This window comes from Anopheles coluzzii, chromosome 3 (assembly GCF_943734685.1).
Source record: "Anopheles coluzzii chromosome 3, AcolN3, whole genome shotgun sequence".
NCBI lineage: Eukaryota > Metazoa > Arthropoda > Insecta > Diptera > Culicidae > Anopheles > Anopheles coluzzii.
The window spans coordinates 51,323,427-51,347,966 of NC_064671.1; the positions used below are offsets into that span (position 1 = coordinate 51,323,427).

Genomic DNA, 24,540 nt, shown 5'->3' on the forward strand with positions numbered 1-24,540 from the left:
AAATGACCTCGACGGCATCATTCATCGATAGAGGAACGTCTAATTTACAAACACACCAAATCTTGGCACAATTTCAGGCGTATCAAGTACTAATCGAGCAGATATGGGAAATCAATTTCGAGCAAATGTCACTTGGGTGGGCAATGATAGAGCGTTTATCGCACAAAGTCGTGTTTGTTTGTCTTGTTCGATTGGTGCCAGAACGCCGACAAACCATGTATGTGGGGGATTGGTATTATATAGACTTTGGTCACAAACAATCAGTATGTCAAACAAAATGAAATAGAATGTGTTTTCCATGTTTGGGTACGAAGCTAAATAAAACATTAGTTTTGTAACAAGTTCATAATTGAATCTTTGGAGTGAGAGTTGTTAACGATAGTCTTTGGTCTTTTAGTTACAATATTGTCTTCACAAAATAGTGGCTTAATGTACGCAATGTTAATGTAAAAACTACCAAGGTCAACGATTACGCATAAATCAACACCAGTTAGAGCAAACAATCGCATTGGTGCTTTTAAGGTTTGTATTTGTTGACTTTAGATATACAATAGATATATTCAATACAATAATAATAATACTAACTTACTGCCGGCAGAACTCTCTTTCAGCACTGTGCCAGTTGCCAACGTAAAAAATATCGGCTTAAAGAGTAAATTATGGGAAGACGCTTTGTGATGGATAAGAAATCTAGTACAGAAACAATGGTTAAAATCTACAAGGCTACGGAAAATGTGTATGCATCGAGCTCCGGAAGCGATTCTGACGAGAGCAATGCAAGCTTATTGGAAAGAAGTAGTCTACTGAGTAACAAATTTATGCTACCTAAAGATCTCAGTGAAAATGGTAACATATTTAACGAATTCTTTTCCTATTCGCTATGGGATGCACTGCCAAATGCCACTCAGCAAAAATTGACTAAGTACTTACCGGTAGCTAAAGATGATTTTTCGTCAACGACGAAAATAGTTCATAGTTTGTTTTCGCGTGAACTAAACCGTTTTTACAAGGAACCAATGGAAAGTTTTCGCCTAAATCTATCGACGGGAAACTATCGAGTAGACATAGCAAGACTGCAACAAAATTTAGCCAAATCTACAACGAAAGACCGACGAATGGTTGAGTTACAGCGACTAAGTCGTTTAGCGCAAAATGTAATGATATCACGCGAAGCTGCTTTGTTTAGTGAACTACAGTTTATTAGCAACCACGCGTTACCGTCTTGTGGCCGAGTAATGGATAATTATCGTAAACGTCGGCAAAGAGAGTATGATTTCGAAGCACCTTCAGTCATGGCAAAATGCCAAGCTGTTGCTACAAAACGATATTTAAGTGAAATTGTTAGCATATCTGAGGAAGCTGGATTATCACTGAGCCTTTCTGATGAAGAAGAATGCCTCCAAGCATTACCAACTGCTCCCATCCGAAAGCAACGAAGAATACTTGGATATAATGTGCAATCAGGCGAACAATCGTGCCACCTTAATCGTACGATTGGACACCCTAATTTATCTGGTGCGTCGGGTTTTACAAATATTCTATCGAAAAAAAGCGCTTTGGTTAATACTTCCAACGGAATGGGTGGAAACACATTCGATGGAACAATATTCAATGCTCCGAAATTGTTTATTGTCACTGAAGATCATTATCGAAAGTTACTTGTGCAGCACAGAAAGCGTAAAATGGAAGAGCCTAATCATCCCGAATTGAACCTGGATGGTGTTAAATTAAAGGATGTAGTAAGCCGCACACAAATAGCTGCAGGCTACCGAAGAATTCTGCCCCTTCCAAAAGTTTATATTTCAGATTCAGCAAAAGAAAATCCGATTGGTATCAAAGCTAGGATTAAGTCACAAAAGCTATTCCGAATGCATCGAGTTTCTCCTGATCAGGCTGATTTAAAGCATTCGGTTGGTCTTAATCTAGAAGAGAGAGGTATAAATATAACTGAAATTAAAGTAGAACCTTCAGTGGATGCCGATCAGAAATCGAAAAGCGTACTGCCAAATGATTCATCAGAATCAAATTCGACGGACAATGAATTACACCATCTTGCTTTGAAACATGATGAGTTTATAGAAGGCACGAGAGCAGCATCAAACCATGACAAAACTAAAGAAAATGGTGAAGATCCTATTAATACTGTAGAGAAATTAAAGCCTTTTTCTGAACATGTATTAGACGAAACTGAACTTTCTATAAAGCCGACAGCTGTTACATCGCTAAATCCAAATGTTTTAAATAGCGTTGCACAGTCTGACGTACCGAAAAAAGCATCGGATACCAGCACAGGAGACAATAATTCAATGAACCTGTTGTTGAGTAATGGAACTCATGCATGCTTTTTATCAGTTGTTCGCGATCTATTTTGTTCGAATCCCGACCACCGTTGTACTATGTCAGAATTGATGCAAAAACTTGAGGCTTGGACAAAAAGTCCTGTAGCTGAACGAAATGATTGGTTTGAGCAATATAACAAAAATGGGGATTGGGATTCGACTCTTCAATCTGCGGTGAAATTTCTTACAGGAGAATTTCAAAACCAACCGGAAGATTTTGTACCGTACATAGAACACAAAATCGCCATCAATATTTTGCAATGGATTGGCGCGTCTCGTGATGCTGATAGTCGCCTAGTTCCTCTTTGCACATATTGGCAAAACAGAAAACAAGAAATGAACAAACAAACCAATATGCCTACGATTACGGCTAACAATATTATTGGTTTGAATAATACCTTGCCAATTGATACAAATATGCACGTCACTGTTTCACCGAAGAATAAGAATAAAACAAACATCGGTACCAAAAGTTTAGCATCTTCCGCCTATTCCTCAACATCGTCCTCCATTTTATTGCCATCTGCCGGAGAAGTTTCTATCGGATTTAATGAGTCTTCTGTATCATCGCTATCAAGCATGACAATCCTAGCTGATGAGGATGGGTCTGCTAGTGAACGTTCGGTGACACCACCACCACCACTTTTCCCTACGGATTGGAGCGTTAGAAAGGCTACTGATGAGGAAATACAAAGGTTCCGTGAACAGGAAAAATGTCGATATGAAAATCCGCACATGGCTTTCACTTACAAACAGCACTCGTATGACAGTGTGGTGGGACCTGTTAAAGGAATATACACACAGGCTCCAGGAATTTCGAAGGCCCGTGGACACAGTATGCTAGTCGCAAATCGCCCAAATTTCGTTACCATCCTTACGTTGGTTCGAGATGCAACTGCCCGTTTGCCTAACGGCGAAGGCACTCGTGCAGATATTTGTGAACTATTGAAATCTTCACAGTATATCTCCCCCACAGCTACCGATCAAATATTGCAGACCATTGTCAGCGGTGCTTTGGATCGTATGCATACGGAGCACGATCCCTGTGTGAAATATGATGCGAAACGGAAAATATGGATCTACTTACATCGAAACCGCACGGAGCAAGAGTTTGAGCGGTTACATATGCAATACCAAGGATTATCCAAACATAAGAAATCGATTGTGAGAAAATCGATGAGACAGTCCCGAGAAAGTTTAACGACAGCGACATCAAAAATTTCAAACCTGGCCAAACAACATCAGATTGACGATAACGGTCCCAGTAGAGATAATGTTGCCTCAGTCAGTTCTGCTGTTGAAATCCTTCGGGATAATACTACAGAGATCATCAATGTAATGGATTCGGGCACAGATTTAAGTGCAGCTACGTCTGTTATTAATATTCCAACAACTATAGTTGGTAACACGGTGACTGTAGCACGGTCGACAACATCGCTATTGAAAAAACAAGTTCCTCTAACTGTAATGGATAATAGCATTGTCCAGCAATCATGTGTCGACACAAGAAATGAGAATAGATCTGCAAGCAATTCTCCGAGCCAAACTGATCGCACCAAAAAGTCCATCAATACCACCATGCAAGATCATCAACTTTTAGACTCTGGCTCTGATACAATATATAAATCTTCAAGTAAATTGTACAATGCTGTAACGTTAATCACATCTTCTGGAAACAATGTACGGACAATTCAGATACCAAAATCTTCAATATCATTATCTAATCGACCGGACGTAGCATCAAACCATAGTACAGTAACAGGAAACGAAGTTTTAACATCAGAACTATCAGCACATAATACTTCTCCACAATCTCCTAAAAAGATCATCGTTTCTGCAGTTGTATCTGCTGCCAAAACCATGGTTGCAAGTACAGCGATATCTCCGTCGACTGATTTTTCTTTAAATAATTGTGTGGATAATTTACAAAAGCTGAATACTAAGCCAATATTAGTACAATCTGCTGGAACTGCATCACCGATCATTACACCGTCCTCATGTTCGTTTTCGAAAGATGCTATAAAAATTAGCTCTGCCATAGGCGGCACGATAGTATCCATCCGCCAGGTAAACAACACAAACCTCGGTACGTTAGGTCAAAAAAATCAAACATTTGCGTGCGCGCAATCTACATCTTTGTTATCTCCACAACTATCAACACAAGCAAAAAGACCACAAATTTCCATGAACAGTTCTTCTATTGCCACTACTTCTGCAGCAAATGCAATCCGAACAATCAAGGGTGGTACCATAATATCAGCCGCAATAGAAAAACCAAATTATAGCTCTTCAGTTACACCATCGACTTCAAAACAAAGTTCTATTTCAGCTCCAATGTTACAATCAAATCCTGCGACCACTGTTTTGTCACAAAAGATGATGTTAAGTTCTGCCAGAGCGTATGCATCATCCGCCGGCGAAAGCAGTAATGTCCCAACTGTAGTGGCCATTAAACCGACTAACTCAACTAGTATAACAACTGTAACAGAAACTGGAACCAATAGACCAATCATAAGGCCCACTGCAAACCTTTTTAGTACTATCACCCTTACCAAAGGTCAGCAGTCAGTTCTAACGCCAGCAAAGCAGCAACAAATAATTCAAAATTTACTATTGCAAAATCAAAAACAGTCTATAATCACCAAGCAAATAGTTTGTACAACTGACGATGCGAAACAAGGTGTAGGTGTAGGTTCACCATTTCAGTTGGAAAGTCCGACAGCCGTTCCAGCATCATTTAAAATGCAACACAATTCAACTTCAAGTGTGAAACCACTGTCACAGCAAATTGTCAAAATCACGCCTACACGTGCGAAAACTCACTGTATTTCGACGATTAGACCCGTCAGTACAATTGTTACATCGTCGAATTCTCCTGGACATCCTTCATCAAGCATCGTAAATCAAACGTCACCTGGTGTGAAGATGATAAAAATGCATCCATCTACAATGCTCACATCCATCGAACCCCAAGGGATGTTGAATGCAAGCACGTTATGTGGAGCTAATACGGTTACCATTTCCGGGACAAATAATATTGGGTCTCCCGCATCTACTCCAAATTCTACCATGCGAGTACTAAAAACAGCCACCGGAACTACGACTGTTATTAAGACCGAAGTAACGCCAAGTGGATTGTCTGAAAAGCTATTATCCCAAGGAACTCGCCACCATGTTTTGGATAAGCATCGAAATGACTTAACAGCACATGTTGGTTCAAAAGTAATCGTAACACCCAGCATTAGCACAGGTCAACTAATTCCATTGGAGAGTCTTTTACAAAAACAAGGTGTTACGCCCACGACAAACAGTTCAACAGGGGGTTTAAATACTTTTTTGAAGATAACTGGCACCAACAAAACTGGACAACAACAGTTTTTACAGTTTACTACTAGTTCTAATGCAGCAAGCTCAATCACTTCAACATCAGCCTCGAACGTACTATCAAATAGTGGGACTACATCACTGGGGAGTGTACGGCAACAATACACCATTTTACCTCAGTCCCGAAACATAATATCGGTAGCATCAACATCTCGAACAAGTCGAAAAAACAATATTCCCTTAACAATTGTTTCATCTCAAGATTCAAATGGTAAGTCTGATAAAAGCCATTGATATTGCTTATTAAATGAGAAGCACTAGTTTATGTACGTTCGAGATTTTCATGCGTTCACTACCGTCTATTTTTTGCAGAGTCTTTGCCATCTGCAGCTTCGCTTATTGTTGGAAATAAGAAAGGAAATGTAACCGAGGTCAATACCATTGACGACACGGTTCCATCGCCACCTGTTCATTCACCTTCTGAAAAACAAATACCACAAGTAAAGCTACTCACAACTGCTCAGAGTCCAAAATCATTTAGTTCCGGTGCCATTACTTCCACAACAACAATACAACCACAAAATAACATTTCTAAAACGAAAACATCGCTAGATAATACGGATCTACTGAATGCAAAAATTATAGGGGTCCGGAACATTGCTTCAACTAAGCTGAAAGGCACATCCTCTTTGAGGTAAATCATATTCAATAGTGGTAGCCGTTTTACGTTGAACATAGAGACTTTTAGTCTCGCAATTGCAATTGTGTTTGTTGAACCATCACTTTCTTCTGTACTGCTTTACTGTTTTACCTTACAGGAGTTGTCACAAATGATGTTCTTTAATTTGTCCGTCCAATCTTTTAGTTTGATGAATACAGGTGGCCTAAATATAGCACATATTGGTGGAAAACCAGTAATAATTGCAAACAATGCGGCGATCGGGACCAATCAAGGAATTACAGTCAGCACTTCGCATTTACATAACAACGGTGTTAATAAAGGCACACCCGCTGGCACAATGTTACTAACTTCAAATACAAATTCCATCAGCCCAGCATTAGAACAGCAAAATTCAAACGATATGGTGAGTACATTCGTTAGTTATATCTATATAAGGCCGAAGATACACGAACTCCGTGCTGCCAAACCCATAGACAAACTGTCAACGGCAACTTTTCCGAAATGTCATATCCATACATTTTTCAGCAGGAGGAATTCCGGTCCGTGTATTTTCGGCCTAACAAATCTATGTTTACAGTGGACTCTAGTATAATGGGCTTAATCCGTTCGAGTGATACGGACGTCACACGAAGGAAAAACTTTGGCGTAAACTGGATTTCAGCCATACAACCCTATAATCTTTTAACATGAAGTTTACGCTCTCCCATACAAATTGTGGTACTCTCAATGTTCGTCTGTCTCGGTCCGCGTCCTGCATCAAACTTGCTTTATCATGTCGTCCCTTTATAGTGATGGTCCTTCATCCAGTCCCCTGTTCCATGTTGTAATCCCATCCGGATTGATCTAATCCGATCTTCTTTGCACCGCTAATCTTTGTCATCATGTTGTGGTGATGGGTAGCTACAGTTGCCGTACCACATCACTTCCTTCTTTTTTTTCTTTTGCACTGTTTGTTATGAATTCATATCTCTTGTTTCTGCATTATTTCTGTTTACCTGCCTTTCTCTAATACAATTCACAACCTAATGTTATCTCACTAATCTATTTCGTAATCCGCTAATTTGGCTGGAGCTTTCCTTTGCCGTTGCCCACGACTCGTTGTTTCCTCTAAATTATTCCTAGTTTCTTCTCGAAGTTCTCTGAGTTCTGATTCTCTGATGTCGGTGTTGGTAATTTTCTTTAAGTGTGCCGAGTTTCTTTTGAACTTTTTACCCGTCTCTGTATCCATAATAGTCACCCTCGGCCCTTCCTTTTCTTTTACGAGAAACTCCTTTGGATTAAACGTGGTTTGCAGTTTGTTTCCTGGTATTGTGTTTTGTGTAATTACTATGTCTCCTTCTGCGATGGACGATCTTCGCGCCTTTCTTTTCCCATCTTCAATTACTTTACCCTTCCATTTCTTTGCTTGATCCTGATCCTCAATCTCCTCCCTAGATATGGCAGTTTCTATGTCTTCTAGTGCCGGTATTTTAGATCTGATGGTTTTTCCGTATAAAAGTTCCGTCGGCGTTTTCCCTGTGGTGGAATGAGGTGTCGTGTAATACATCATTAGGTATTCCTCCAAATCTTTCTTCCACTCCCTTCCTAGACATGCGCTAATTTTTAATCTTTTGAGGAGCGATCTATTTTGGCGCTCGACCAGCCCATTTTCTTGTGGCCAGTATGGTGTTGAATGATTTAAATATATTCCATGCTCTCGGCTGTAAGCTTCTAACTCGGTACCAATCAGTTGTTTAGCATTGTCTAAAGTGATGGTTCTAGGGTATCCTAATCTTGTAAACATTTTCGATAATTTCCCGACCGTTTCTCTAGCTGTAATCCGACTCATTATTTCGACTTCTTTATATCGGCTAAAGTAGTCTACTACCACTAATAAATATGATCCGCATGGTAATGGTCCTAAAAAATCAAGTGCTACATCTACCCATGGTCTTAAAGGTAATGGGCGGCGCATCATTGGTTCGGGCTTACCCGGAGTTTCGACTAATCGACACCCCTCACAGTTTTTGACATGCTGCTCAATTTCTTTATCCATTCCGGGCCACCACACTCTGTTTCTTAAACGGCGTTTCATCACCGATTCTCCAGGGTGTCCCTCATGAGCTAAGTCTAACATTCTTTTGCGGAGTGTATCCGGTACTACTAATTTGTTTCCTCTAATAACCATTTCTCCAATCATTCCTAGCTCTTCTTTGGACGGGATGTATTGTTTAAGTTCTATTTCATTCCAACAACCCGAGCGTAGACTGTTTTTAACCTTTCCTAGTACTTCATCTATACTGGCTGCATTTTCTAACTCCTGGACGTCAATTGCGGCAGATTCCATTATTGCCCTTATCGTGTGATGTGTTTCTTCCTCGTATGGTTTATTATCTGTGTCCACTACTAATCGTGAAAATGGATCGGCGATATTATCACAACCTTTCCTATACTTCACCACATAGCTGAAAGACTGTAACCGTAATAACCATCTTTCTATTCGAGCACAAGGACGAGATGACGGTTTGAAAATGACCTCCAGTGGCTTATGATCTGTCTCCAGTTCAAATTTACGACCTAGTAAATAAGGCGCAAATCGTTCCACTGCCCAAACTAGTCCTAACGCTTCTTTCTCGGTCTGACAGTATCGTTTCTCTGTTTCGGTCAGACTTTTGCTCGCGTACGCAATTGGCCTTGGCAAATTATCCCCTGCACCTTCGAACTGCACTAACACTGCACCTAATGCAACCGGGGAAGCGTCAGCGATAACCCTGGTTCGCAAATTGTTATCGAAAAAATGTAAAAGTTTTGCATCCGCCACCAATCCTTTCAAAGTGTCAAACGCATCCTTTTGTTTCTTCTGCCATTCAAACTTTACACCTTTACGCGTTAACTCGCGTAATGGAGCTGTTACTGTGGCCAAGTTTGGCAAAAATCTACCTAGATATGTGATAAGGCCTAGGAAGCTTCGAACTTCTTCCGCGGAGGAAGGGGCCCGAAATTTCCGTAACGCTTCTATTTTCCTCTCCGTCGGTTCAATTCCTTTGCTCGAGATTTTATGTCCTAAAAACTCGACCTCACTTACTTTCATAATACATTTCTCTTGGTTTAATAGTATTCCTTGTGTCTTAATGGCTTCTAATACTTCTCGTAGGGCTTCATCATGTTCTTCCTCGGATTTTCCGAAGATGAGTATGTCGTCGATATAATTTACGGCATTTTTGCATTTCGCCAAAACTTGTTCCATGATTCTTTGAAAGACTTCCGGCGCGATCACTATTCCAAACATGAGACGTTTATACCGGAAAAGGCCCATGTGAGTGATAAATGTCGTTATAAAACGACATTTCTCATCAAGCTCTACTTGATGAAAAGCATCTTTCACGTCCAATCTACTAAATATTTTGGCTGAAGCAAATCTCGGTAGAAAATCTTCTATGGTCGGCATAAAGTGTCTTTCTCTCACGATAGCAGCATTAGCTCTGCGCATATCTACACACAAACGGACATCCCCATTGTCTTTCATGATTGGCACTAATGGTGAAACCCATTCGCACCCTCCCTCTACAGGTTCTATAATGTCTGCCTTCAATAGGTACTCTATCTTTTCTTCAATTTTTCCTAACAACGCTATTGGTGGCCGACGTGGGTGTTGGCATACGGGTTGTACGTCCCTATCGATAGGGATTTTAAGCTTTATCCCTTTTATCTTAGGAAATGGTTTTACTCCTTGGGATTCTATAGCTCTTACCCCATAGGTACTAGGTAATCCTATGAACAGAACACCTAGATCCGTAGCTGTAATGCGACCTAAAAGTGATTGCTCACTTCCTTTGATAATGTAGAATGTCGCCTCTCTGATAATTTCTTGCCCTTTATCCTCAATTCCAACTATGGCTTCAAATTTCCCTAAGACCGTGAGTGGTTTGGCGTTTTCCCCATACGGCAAAAACACTTCTTTGCAATCATTCGTTTCGCCCCATCTTTCTAGTGAGTTTGATTTTAAATATTCCCAAGCCTTCTCACTGATAATATTCTTGTTGCAGCCCGAATCCACCAATACCTGTAACATTACTCCCCCGATCTTAATTCGAAATCTCTCGCCACCGTCACTGATATTGTAAATAAAGTTTCCATTTCCCCCTTCACTTTCACCCTTATTATCTACGGCTCTAACTTTTTCTGATCTAAACCGTTTGGTTTCTCTGTAGCTTTTCTGATCATCTCGCCTTTTCATCGACCCTGGTGTGCGGCATTGCGAACCGAAATGACCAACTTTCTTGCACTTATAACATTCCTTGTTACGAGCCGGACATTTCAAATCTAACGGAGTGTGGTCCCTTTTCCCGCAACGGGAACATTCTCCTCTGCCTTGCACCACCCGGTTAACCTGATCGTCGATTTGGGGGTAGTTTCGAACCTCCTCTCTTCCAGGTGCCAATATTTCCCGAGCTTGTCTTTTGATCGACTCATACGAACTGATAACCTGTATCATTTGCTCCATATCCATCGCTTTTGGCTGAAGTAAACGTTCCTTCAATTCGTTTGGAGCGAATAAGATAACCTTGTCGATTATGCTATTTGCCCTGGCCTCCTCTTCGGTCTTCCCGAAACAGCACTTCTGAGCTACACTTTGATACCGGAAAGCAAACTGCTCAGTTGTCTCGCCCTGCTCCGGTTTTAAAGTCCAGAATCGGTTTCGTTCGAAGACATCATGTTGTTTTGGGCAGAAATACCCATCCAACTTCTCTATAGCCACCACGTACGGGTCAATACCCTGGCTCTTGTCTTCCGTCACTTCTGCCCCTGGCAACGATGCATAAATCTCCTGGACATCGGGTCCGGCTCTTGCCAAAAAAATATTCCGTATTTTAGTTCGATCTTGTTCTCCAGTCGCGGCAATGATGAAATCGAAATTCCTTTTATATTTCACCCATTCACTCCTTATGGAGTTTCGATCCATCGACCTAAAAAGAAAATTAGAAATGTTCCAAGTGTCCATTTCTTGAAACATCCATTCATCATTAGCACATGTTTCAGTTCTATTGTTCTTTCTGCCTCGCCATTTCCTTTTCCCTATCGGTTCTCCGACCAATCATTTTGGCATTTCCCATCTGCTCTCCGACAGATAACCTTGATTTATTATTTTATCCCCTACTCCAATTGTTAAAATGCTCTCCGGCATTCACCACCTAATTTTGCGATCCACGCAATTACGGTGCGATTCTAATATGTTTGCTCTCCGGCCTTTCTTTCCTCTTTTTTTTTTTTTTTTTTTTAGTATTGTTCTCCGACAATCCTTTCTTTCCGATCACCCGCTCTCCTGCCGATGATCATAACACATATACTATGACACGGTACAATTGGACAATCACAACTATCACATTTATTTGTTAACCTTTTCTTTTTCACGTTTTCACTACTTTTCACTAATTTCCTCGGTTTTACTTTTATCCTCGTCGCCAGATGTGGTACTCTCAATGTTCGTCTGTCTCGGTCCGCGTCCTGCATCAAACTTGCTTTATCATGTCGTCCCTTTATAGTGATGGTCCTTCATCCAGTCCCCTGTTCCATGTTGTAATCCCATCCGGATTGATCTAATCCGATCTTCTTTGCACCGCTAATCTTTGTCATCATGTTGTGGTGATGGGTAGCTACAGTTGCCGTACCACACAAATCAAGCGTAAACTTTTTGAGTTTACGCCTCTTGTGACTTCCGTATAAGGATGGTGGCAACGCTGATCCGATGCGATTTTATCCGACGAATTGTATATTTTAAGGATTTGATATTTAACGTCCGACGACAAATCGCACGTCCGAATCTAATAATAACGACCAAATCTAATAGCTATTAATACCTAATCTAATAGCACCATTGCGCGGTTTTCTAAATTTAACAGTTCGTGTGTCAAATCAGTTCAATTTGCTCCTAGAATTGTCAAATGCAAAATAAATTGCTTTTATGACCAATTTAAACCACATAGATGCCAGACATTTGCTATTTTTTAAGTATTATATAAATAGCTAATTGGATCAACGGATTTTTAATCAAAACTTAATCTAATCCAAAAATTTAATGTGAACAAAAATATCCATTTATCAGCTGTATTTTGGATGAGAAACGTGAAAATCGACTTCTTTTGGTGTTTATTCTAACGATTTACAAGTTTATAGGGTGAGTCAAAAAAATATTAAATACTGGTTGTCCCCGATATACACGATACCTCTTATACGCGGATTCGGTGATAAGCAGTTTCTAATTTTGGGGTTCTTTCCATTTTAAGTTGGTAAGCTGAATTTCAGCCTGTCAGCTGTCTGCATTGTATAGCAGCAGATCCCACGGTGTATGAATTTAGAAGGATGATTTTTATCGCTTCTGTTGCTGAATGAAAATTTTAAGAGTGTTTTATATATTGGTCAAGCCTCGAGAGAGCATGTTTAAACAAAAGTTTTTACCCATCCTGTCAAAAAGTGATATTCACATTTGGTTATAAAAAGATCACCTGGACTACATACACTTTGATTCTGGAATCCATCATCAGATCTCTTTAATGCACCCTAGGATAAATGTAAACATAACCTTGTTTTGCCATTTTTCGAGCAGGTAATCGAATCTAATTCTAGCTTTGAGGCTAGAATAATCTAGACTGTAAATTGCAGACTAGTTTTGTGTGTGGTTTTGTATGGAGTGTTTACATGATTTCAGCCTCCAACTGTCAAACTCCATACAAAAAACTGACTAGAATCGTGAAGGGCCCCTTTGACAGTTCTTTGAGCAAATGATACTGATTTGAGTTCCCCGGGATACATTACAAAAAACGGTACCCCAAAAAACCGCGTATGTCGAATTTCCGTGTGAGGCGAATTTCACGGTTTCCCGTCAAAATATCACTTATTTTCGTGTAATATTGCTTGACGTGACAAGTTTAACCGTTCAAATAGACATACAGGGACAATATAGCGCGCGACGAAAAGTAGCTTAATTTTGCAAACAGAGCTACTCGTCTCGCGCGACATTTTTGCTTCATCCGAAATAATCAAATTACAGTAGGTGACCGCTAACTGAGAGGTAAACAAGCTCCAGTTAACAAACAATGTTCGCTAACTAGAGTGACGTTTCTATGGATTGATTGTTTTGATCGGTGTTGACTGGAATAAACATACCAAACTTTTTTTTTCATTTTTATTGATATAAAGTATAGTAATTCGTGTAATAACATAAACTAATAGCAAACGTAGGCAAGAGACCCTAAATTTGTTTGAAAAATGCACATTTGCGACAAATTTCTCTTCATGAGATTCCGGATGTTTCATGTTTTGACGTTTAAGTGTTCGTTAACTGAGAATCACTCCAGTTAGCGAACCTCCAGTTAAAAAGCTTCTTCTTCTTCTTCTTCTTCTTTTGGCACAACAACCGCTGCCGGTCAAGGCCTGCCAATACCCACTAGTAAAGTGGGCTTGGCTTTCAGTGACTTATTGTTACCATAGCAGGATAGTCAGTCCTACGTATGGGGACACGGTCTATTAGGGGCTTGAACCCTGACGGGCGTGTTGTTAAGTCGTTCGAGTTGACGACTGTACCACCAGACCGGCAAAAAAGCACTCCAGTTAAAACACATCCAGTTAGCGGTCACCTACTGTATCTAGTTTGTTTACAAGCTAGATTAATGCCAAACGCAAAAAAATAGATTTGAACACATTTTAACCTATTTTTGTGTGTTTTCAAGTTGGTAATATAAAACAAGTTGGTTGACTGAGTCAAATGAGCTGCTTTAATCTACACGGAGCTATTTTAAAATTCTAAGCTATTTTTCGTCGCGCGCGACGTTGTCGCTCTATGTCTATTTGAACGGTAAGCCTATAAATCATTTATTAGATATAATTTTGTCTATGCGTCATTTCAACTGTCTTGTGTACGATACAAAGTTCATATAGGATACAAGGTCAATTCATGACGGAATGACGACATATGAAAGTAAGTAGAAAAAGCAAAGTGGGTGTAGGGACTAGTTTTTTTTCTTTATTTTTATAGAGACTTTGAGCCAATTGGCCTCGTTCGCCTCTTTCAATCGGTAGATTAATTCTATACTTAAAATCTAACGTTCTTCTTTGCAAGCCATTTGTGTCTTGCAGTTACCTTATACCGGGTAATCTCGGTTTACTTAATAACCCAAATAACCAAGATACCGAAAACGCCACCAATTTCTTATACTAAAAATCCAGTTCTATCAAACAAAGCTAAAAAACTATCAGTTTGGTGGGTTAAGCCACACGGCCACAGAAGAAGCCACTTCAATGTTGAAGTCAGTTTTTTGCACGGGCAATGTATTTCATATTCATATTATTTCATATGTTATTTAATTGTGCAAAGGAAGCAATTAAACGTGTGTGTTTAAGTTTGTTTGTTGTAAAACATTCATGTGTAATATGTGTATATGTGTGTTTGTTTACTTGCGAATTAACTCTTCCATTTGGCTGGTCAATGCATAGTTTATAGACTAATAATATTGCTGAAGTTGAAGTGCAGTGATGTAAGTAAATGAATTTAATCAATCGAGGAGTTAAAATCCTGTTCAGCATATTGACCTTAGCCAACCCTTGACCAAACTTTTCCTCAAAGCATTTTTGGAAAAGGTGGGTTAAGGGTGGGCAAGATAAATACATCAGATCGGAACTGGCAGCTCCGATTGTTCTAAAATTTGATGGATTAACGACTGAATCAACCACAACTAACCCACGTGGGCTTGAAGTGGCTTTACAGTGGGTTAAGGCCGATTTGGTTATTTGGGATCCGTTGATTTTATTGTCTGTTACAAATGTGGTTTTGGTTAGAGTTAGTGATACGAAGGAATTTTAAAAGTTTACGCTAGCAATCGCTGTCTGGTGAGAGGATGGTGTCGATGCTGTGGGCCAATTTGCAGGTGATGCGTTCCGCAGTATAACCGTGGCATTCGGCGACGCAGTATAGCCATGGCATATGGACTAAGTGGGCTTATCGGTTTGACGGGAACGCCATTTTGACTGAGCGTATTACATGAGTGAAATCGATTGTGTTACGTAACTTTTCACACACAATACGTCACATCAACCGCAACAGCCGTTGGAATTCACACGCATACATCAAAATATGAATCCACGAATCCACTCCTGTCATTTTGTTTCGTCAAATTGTTCGGGATAACCCAACCTGTATAATATACACATTTTGAGAAGAAGGATTACTTAATTTAGGATACCCAGTCAGACACATCGAACTTAATTTACCACTATCTTACCGCTAAATTACAGGTAATTTTAGGGCAATTTAATGGTAAATTAGTTGTCGTTAATTTACCCATTCGAGGAGTTTTGATAGATGCTATTCCTCCCTATTTTATTCTTTTTTCTGACAAATTTTGAGTAAATAACACGAAATGTATTATATTATAGTTTAATGGTTAAATTTGATCATTTTCCTTAACTTATACAAACTATTACAATGTTTTTTTTAGCAAACTCAACTTGAACAGCCGCTTCACCCGGAGAAGGTAATAATAAATAGCATAGTCGAGCGGAAGCGATTTTTTTCCGAATTGAGAGTAAGCACGCGCAGCGCTCTCTCGCTTGCCTTCAAATTACACGGGGCGCTCTCGCGATACAAAACAGCTGATCAGCTGATACCCCCTTCCTCCCGTTGTTTTTCTTCTCGCGCTGCGCTGGATGCGCGGATCAGCTGTTCTTGCTCTCTCGCGTTTCTTTCGGTTTGCGCTGCGCTGTTGTAGCACTTTCCACTGTGTGGTGCTGTGGTACCACGCACAGTCTACTGTGCTGTGTGTGCGTGGTACCACACTTAATGTGTGGTCGCACAGTAGCTGTATTCCCGCACAGTTTTTTTGCGCGCGCACAGTTACTGTGTTATCGCACAGTTACTGTGTTACCGCACAGTTACTGTGTTATCGCACAGTTAGTGTGCTTTGCACACTTTTTGTGCCCCGCACAGCTATTGTGCTCCGCACAGCTATTGTGCGCGCACAGTTACACCGCGCTCTCGCATCAATCGAACCAGACATCATACGGACGTCACTCGAGGCGTAAACTTTGGCGTAAACTTGATTTAAGCCATACAACTCTATAATCTTTTGACGGGAAGTTTATGCTCTCTCATACAAATCAAGCGTTAACTTTTTGAGTTTACGCTTCGTGTCCTGTTGGTATAACCCGCAAATCATAGTCGAACAAACGTGAGGATTTCTCGTCAGACATCTCGAACAAACAAACCAAACATCGTCTCGAACCGATCAAATTCCGAACAAATGTGGTGTCTTGTTCGATTGGTATCAGCGCGGTGTAATTGTGCGCACACAATCGGCCTCAGCACAATTTTTCGATCGAAAAAATTCGATAGGCGCTCACGTAAAACTGACAGTATAACTATTTCTTTTATACCCCTACATGAAGTTGGCCCCCCAGGTAAACAATTTTTAAAATAATTTTTTATCACCCAAAATATTGAAAAAGAACCAACACATCTACCAACTTGCCTTTACATAACGTTTTTCAAAAACATCAAACTTGATTTACGGAATTTTTCTGATATTCGATAATTTCCGCAGCTCAATGCGTCGCGGATTTTGCCCCATGCAAAGCAGAACGATCGAATTTTTGTAGCATAGTTCATTTTGCTCGTGAGTGTCATGGTATACCAGTTTTCAAAAAGACCAGTAAAATGAACACCTTGGCGGCGAAATGAGTATCAAATGACACCAAAATGACAGCCGGATCTATCGAATTTTTTCGATCGAAAAATTGTGCTGAGGCCGAATAACTGTGCGGAGCACAAAAATTGTGTGGAGCTCAAAAATTGTGCGGAGCACAAAAATCGTTCGAAGTGTGGCACCACATTTTTATAAAATGTGCAATTGTGCTCACACATTTTACTGTGCTGTGTGTGCGTGGTGGCACAGTGCTACTTGACCCATCACTACCCGTGACCCCGCGGCCTAACATGGAATCGAAAAAAGCAAGGTGGAATAAAGAGGAGGCGTCTTCTTAGCGTTTGGCATGTTGCCATTTTGAGATACAGTTTGACAACAGTCGTCGATATTTGTTTACAGGCAGCAGCTGCATTATAACGTGTAAAATGCCGATTTATGGAGTGTGGATGCAAAATACAAATTTTTAGTGCTAAAAAATGTGTATGAAACGAAAACAATTCATTTATCATATCCAAATACCAGCAACATTCGTCGCATTTGACAACTGCCGTCGATCCTGGTTTTGTGCTTTTTTCTAAAGCCTCGATGCCCAATTGGTCTACATGACGACACCTCCTTTCTACCCACTTTGGAAAAAGGACGTAGAGGCGTTCCCCGAGATACGCAGTTAATGGGGACCGAAATCGGTCGCGAAATACCGCGAAAAATCTCGAATTTTCGTAAGCCGAATCTCGTAATTCCCAGTGTAAATATCACTGATGATCGTGTAATTTTGCAAGTAGGAGATGGTTTTAGCCACTTAGAACCGTGGCAACGCTCATCCAATGCGATTTTATCGGACGCTTTTGTCAAACGTTGTTCATATTGCGAAAATTTTAATGATTTGAATGGTTTAACCATTATAAAAAAAATAATTTCATATTGTTCCTACATAAACTGCATGATTACATTGACAGATAAAATCGGATGCGACGATCCGACGTGATCAAATTTTTTTGATTCCATCGTACAACGAAATCGCACGTCCGACGCTATCTGTCAAATCCCATATAAATCTCGTCCGATAAAATCGCATCGGATGAGCGTTGCCACGGGCCTTAATGAATTATTAGATTTGATTCTGACTTAGTATAATAGTTTTAAACATTTGAAAATGGTTTTCAACATTCTATAAGAAGAGACATTATTTCGCATATGACGATTATTGATGTGATAAATCATTACATTTTGCTCAAAGAACTGTCAAATTTAGAAAACCGCATATCTCCGAATACGCGTATAAGAGGTACCGTGTATCTCGAGGACTACCTTTACTAGGTATAATCGCAAACACTCAGAGATATAAAAAGGTACGAAAAATCAAACATTATGAATAATATTTGCATAAGCCTTCGTATTATATCGATAAACTTAAACAATTTTTCAAGCAATATTAAATTAGACTGTTTTCATTCGACTATAAGAAAATTAGAAACAGATGTTGTATGTATGCAAGAAGTTTTTGATCATAATCTTGAAATCAACGGCTTCACAACGTATACAAATTTAGATTATAAAAAAAAAGGACAGCAATAGCCATACGGAACGGATTTTGTTTGAAACACTCACACATAGAGAAGAGCGTAGACGGGAGGATTAGCAGTATGCATTAATAACAGCCTTAAAATTGTAAATGTATACGCGCCTTCAGGATCGCAAAACAGACAGAGTAGAGAACACTTACTTAGGCACACCCTAGCATATCATCTGTGAATGCGTTAATGACGTTAATGATGCTACAAAAATTGAGGTAAAAGTAAGGCTCAGCCCTCTACGTTACATTGGAGAAGCGTTACATTCCTTAATTTACAGTTAGAATTCAATTCATGTTTACATATCCTTTATCATTTTGATTGTAAAATTTATTTTCATACTTTTTATTACTATCGTTATTATTTTTTATGAGTGGAATTCGGGCTATTATGTTTTCTGTTTCTTATCTGTGCTGATTATTTACTTGAGCGCAATAAATTGCACTTTTGGGATCGCGTTGCTCTAGAATATTTATGCTAGTGGGTTTCCTATTTTCGATATTGTACCCGATTTCCTCGCTAGGATGTCTATTTTGGATATTTCCTACATTTATTTTCTTAAGTTACTTTTCTGTGGAGCCTGAGATCTCCAGTTATTATTGCTTTGCTGAGATTGAGACCTCCAGCTGCTGTTATTTGAACGATGCTCGTCCTTTATCGGATTATTAATCTAAGGTTGGTAAAACCTATTGTATTGGTTTTGCCTGACTAGTGTGCTTGTTATCAACTATTATCAACTACTAACATTGTACTAACATCAACAATTACGGATTCCCTGGCACTAATTAAAGTCGAGCTATTGAAAGAGTTACCTTTTACGGAGAAAAGGGTTGTTGCTCCGACTAATATCCGTGCCTTAGAGTCAACACGCACACAGTTATACGAAGGCACTCATCTCGGACAACACTCACACATTCATCGGGAGATACTCGAAAATTGCAACAAACCATTATTGCGAGGCACTAACACTGATGATAATGGTATTAATATAAAAACCGTGGCTAATCCTGAACCTCGTTTTTGGCTATTTTTTACCAACATCAGTCCTGATGTGACTCCCGACGACATGGCAAATTGGGTGAAATCTAAGCTCAATACAAACGATATCCATGTTCGCCGGTTAACCAAGTATGATGCGGATCTGAGCCGACTAACATTCGTTTCCTTCAAAGTCGGCATCCCATCAACTTTGAAGAATGTGGCTCTGTCTCAAAATACTTGGCCAGCTGAAGTTGCGTTTCGTGAATTTACCGATTACCATTCGGCTCCACAGTCGCCGCCACTAATCGACGCATCACCAATACTCTCCTCATCACCCCCGCATCTTTTGTCCCCATCACCACCAGTATCCCCGACACTGCATTACAACCTACGCAGCCAAACCATCAACCCACCATAGACGAACATTTTGCTGCAACGTCTATAACAACACGTACATCAACGCCAGCAACAATACCAACAACAACAACAATAGTAATAACAGCAACTACAACAACAGCTACTACAACTAATTCAACAACATCAATATCAACAGTAGCAGCAGTATGTGCAATACCTGCCTTTCCGTCTACATCGACTGTTATGGTCCCGTCTACTATTGCTCCCTTTCTCGGTCATACGCAACATTCAACAACACTTCATATTTACTATCAAAACATTCGTGGTGTGCGTACCAAAGTTAATGAATTGCGGTTATCTTCATCGGAGTCCGACTACAACATCATCATACTCGCCGAAACCTGGTTGGATGAGAACATTCCATCCTCGCTTCTTTTCGGCTCTGAGTATACAGTAACCCGCGGCGATCGTACGGTATACAACAGTTCTCTCTCTCTCGGGGCGGAGGCACTCTCATCGCAGCATCTCGTCATCTAAACACCTGTGAGGTTATACCGCCGAGCGCTTGCCTCGAACAGTGCTGGTTACAAATCAAGCTTCCTTCCTGCTCTATCTTCATCGGTGCAATCTACATATCCCCTTCTCTCGCCAAAAATCAAAATACGCTCAGTGCACTTGATGCAACGATCGATGGTATAGTGACGAGGATGAAAAAACATGATCGTATGCTGCTTTTTGGAGTCTTTAATCGAGCTGATATTTCATGGATACACGACACAACACATCAGTATTTTCGTGCACAAATTTCCCCTACATCCGTTGATGCGTTTTTCGACATTATTCGTTTTTGTAACTTGCGTCAGCTCAGTGGCATTTTAAATTATCGGAATGTGCAATTAGACCTAATTTTCTAATTTTTAACTTAATTTTCTACTACTCTCCTCATGTTAACTACGCGTCTCACGTCAGAGTTCCTTCATTAGCCGCTTCTCCTCTATTACCTGAAGATCAGCATCACCCAGCATTAGAATTGTGTACTTCTATTAATCACACATCCGTTAATCAATTGTCGTCTCATGTTAGGAGTAATACAGGGAACCTCAATCGCTCATATAATTTTAGAAAGTGTGATTTTCAAAAACTTAATAATTTGCTGTTATATACCGATTGGTCTCGTGTGCACTCGGCACCTTCGCTGGACGAAGCGGTCTCTGTTTTCACACAGCTAGTGTCTTCAGCTTTCCCATTGTGCTGTCCTTTACGTAAAGCCCCTTCTTTTTTTCCCTGGTCCAATTCAATCCTTAAATCCATGAAACGTGATAAGCAGCGCTACTTACGCGACTATCGGGAATACCGTAATACACACACTAAACGACTGTTCAAATATGCAGCAACGGCGTATCGCATTTATAATCGGGTCCGTTATAAGTCCTACATAGCTTTCTTGCAATACCGATTTACTTTACACCCAACACAGTTCTGGAGCTATATCTCTTCCCTTCGTAACAATCATCGTCTGCCCAGTACTATGTCTTATGGTTCGTCAACAGCATGTTCCGAACAAGAGATATGTGCACTTTTCGCCGATCATTTCTCCAACGCCTACTCTGATTACATTAATGATGAGGAGTTGTTAGAGGGTGGACTTTCTACTACACCTCGCGATGTTTTGTATTCCCGTTCCCTAAATTGTACCGTCTAAAATGTTGCTACAGCTATATTGTCCTTAAAACCTTCTTATTCTCCTGGCCCAGATGGTATACCTGCAATCATCCTTAAAAGTGCACCAACGCTATTGCTCCCATAATGACATTCATTTTCAATCTCTCCTTTCAACATAGATGTTTCCCTGCTCTATGGAAAACAGGTTGGCTCTGTCCTATTTTTAAAAAAGGCAGTAAATCTGAAGTAAGCAACTATCGTGGTATTTCCCTACTTCCCGCTAGTGGCAAGGTATTGGAAATCATCGTTCATTCTGAGCTTTTGTATTTATCGAAGCAGTATATAACCTTTAATCAGCATGGATTTATGCCAAAACGTTCCACTACCTCTAGCCTTATGTCGTTCATATCCAAATTGTTCCAGTACTTGGACATAGGTTACCAAGTTGATACAGTGTATACTGATATTAAATCTGCTTTTGATAGAGTATCTCATAAACTATTGTTGATGAAGCTCTCTAAATTAGGCTTATCTACGTCTTTCGTTCACTGGATTGGGTCTTACCTCTTTAATAGAAATCTTCATGTAAGTTACGGATCGTCCTTTTCTTTACCGTTTTCCAATTCCTCTGGTGTCCTTCAAGGAAGTGTACTAAGTCCCCTCTTGTTTCTGTTATTCATAAATGACATTAGTTTTATTCTCCCATCTCCTAACCACCTTCTATATGCAGATGACATTAAAGTATTTGTTCCAGTGATGCAAGAGGATGATTGCAGCGCACTCCAATCTCTTCTTAACTCCCTCTCTTCATGGTGTGCGTCAAACTTCTTAGAGCTCTGTCCTAGTAAATGTAGCGTCATCTCTTTTTGTCGTCGTCATTCCCCTCTTATTCACGATTATATTCTTAATAACACTGAATTCAACAGGGTGTCACGTGTTCGCGATTTAGGTGTTATGTTAGACGAAAGGCTATCATTCGATAGTCATCTTGAATTGGTCATCGGTAAAGCTTATTCAAACCTTGGCCTTATTTTTCGCATGACTTCGGGCTTCACCGATTTGAGGTGCCTTAAGGCGTTGTATTGTTCCCTAGTGCGCCCTGTTGTTGAGTATGCTTCTGTTGTCTTCTGTACTAACAGGGCAGGTTGGAAAAACAAACTCGAAGGCGTGCAAAAGCGCTTCACTAGGTGCTTATATAGTCGCCTCTTTGGAAATTCCACCACCGCATCAATCTCGACACCCTCGAATCTAGACGAACTAAAGCATGTGTGTCATTTATCAGCAATTTGTTACAAGGGAATATAGATGCTCCAGACTTGCTTTCCCAACTTAGTTGGTATGTTCCTTCCAGGTGTTTAAGAAATCGGACTGCTCTTGAAATACCTTTCCACATTACAGCGATTACCACGATTTTAATTTCTAATTTTATGTTCCGGCTCTTTGTTATTTTTTCTAATTATGTCTTTTTATTCTTAATTTCTTTTTTGTTTTAAATATTTACTTCTTATCCGCTGCTTATTTTCCTTTGTCTTCGACATTTCCCAATATCTTCGGGTGTCTTAAAATGTGCATTGATTCTTAACAAAATGTCGTCAATGCTGTTTACCAATATTTCTACAATCTTTCCTCTATCCTTTTAATTTGGATTGAACAATTCCCGGGTTAGGCGGTGATATTGGTCATCTATAATATTAAAATGATGAATTCAATACATTTCCTTGTGAAGCCCCGCTGACCATTAATTTTTCACCGTGAACAAAGCGAGAAATCACAAGGAAATGCATAAAATTTCTTAATTAATTATTTTTTTTATAGTCTAGATGGTTGGGGAATCAAATTTCCTTTATTTTGGTGTACGATAAGCAATATTCTGATAAAAAAAATCATGAAATGTACCAGCAAACCACTAAATTTCACGTTCAATTTCACTGGGGCTATAACGCTGGCTTTATAAGAAAAAATCGTTATGAGGAGGACCGCTGTAATTAATTAATCCGATTGTAGTATTCTAATGTCAATGAATTAATATATCTTTTGTATCTGTTTTCAAACAGAATGTACCTGGTTTACCTTCAACGGCAAGAAGAGAAAATGCATGCACAAACAGTGTAATTCCAGGACAAATTCAAACTCTCATGATTCGTAATAATTTGCTAAAGGTGCAAAGTGTACCACCAACGGCATTAAATAAACTTTCTCAACATACAACTATTTCGGCTGGGTCGGTAGGCGCCAGCGGTGCAGGAAGTGGAGTTAAAACTTCCACCACACCAATAACAGTCTGTGCGGGAAGATGCACTACAGCTCAATCAAGGCAACAGCAACAAACGCAGGAAGCTCAGACGCAGTATCCTCAGCAAACTCCACAGAAACAACATCAAAGTAAACAGCTTGGCTCTGCTGGAAGCGCCATTCTTTTCACGCCACATGTAGCTGCTAATAACAAACCATTAGGTGCGATGAGTATGGAAGATAAATCATTTGTCAAAATACAATCTTCAAGTACTGAAATAAGTAATGTAAGTATTAATAACTTTTATAATACAAAAAGATTTCAAATGTGATTTAGTGCAATTATTCAATCCAAAAATCCAATTTTTTATTCAAATCGTTGATGCTTTGCATATAATTTTATTCCATTACAGTGTATCTTTATATTTTTATTGTTAATTACAGAACGCCGATGGAGGATCGCAAAAGGTGCAATCGCAGCGTATAGTTCTATCTCAACCGACGATAGCATCAGATCTAAATGTAGCTGGCAATGCCTTAAATTTTAAGCGTCTCAAGGTTATACCAATTAGTAAACAATCTAAACAATAATTAATTCCTGCAAATGATGTTGTTGATTCTTCAAGTACGTCTGCTGAGATGTATGAGAAAAAATAGATGTTTATTATAAACATATCAATAAAACACACAAAATTGAATTTCATTATTCAAATAAGAAA

The 24,540-nt window shown here is 39.7% G+C and overlaps 1 protein-coding gene across 3 annotated transcripts; it reads left to right on the top strand.

Moving 5' to 3' along the window:
- LOC120955428 (uncharacterized) lies at positions 1 to 24,540 on the top strand. 3 transcript variants are annotated; one of them, XM_049610037.1, is made up of 7 exons: positions 16 to 522; positions 599 to 5,934; positions 6,036 to 6,357; positions 6,529 to 6,748; positions 15,816 to 15,851; positions 23,644 to 24,108; positions 24,266 to 24,540. In XM_049610037.1, exons 2-7 carry the CDS (start codon positions 660 to 662, stop codon positions 24,410 to 24,412), a joined length of 6,465 nt encoding a protein of 2,154 aa, XP_049465994.1. In that variant the 5' UTR covers positions 16 to 522; positions 599 to 659; the 3' UTR covers positions 24,413 to 24,540. The 3 variants fall into 3 exon arrangements, with proteins under 3 accessions (XP_040232232.2, XP_049465994.1, XP_040232231.2); XM_040376297.2 differs by lacking the exon at positions 15,816 to 15,851 and having other exon boundaries at positions 18 to 522; XM_040376298.2 differs by lacking the exons at positions 15,816 to 15,851; positions 23,644 to 24,108; positions 24,266 to 24,540 and having other exon boundaries at positions 1 to 522; positions 6,482 to 6,673.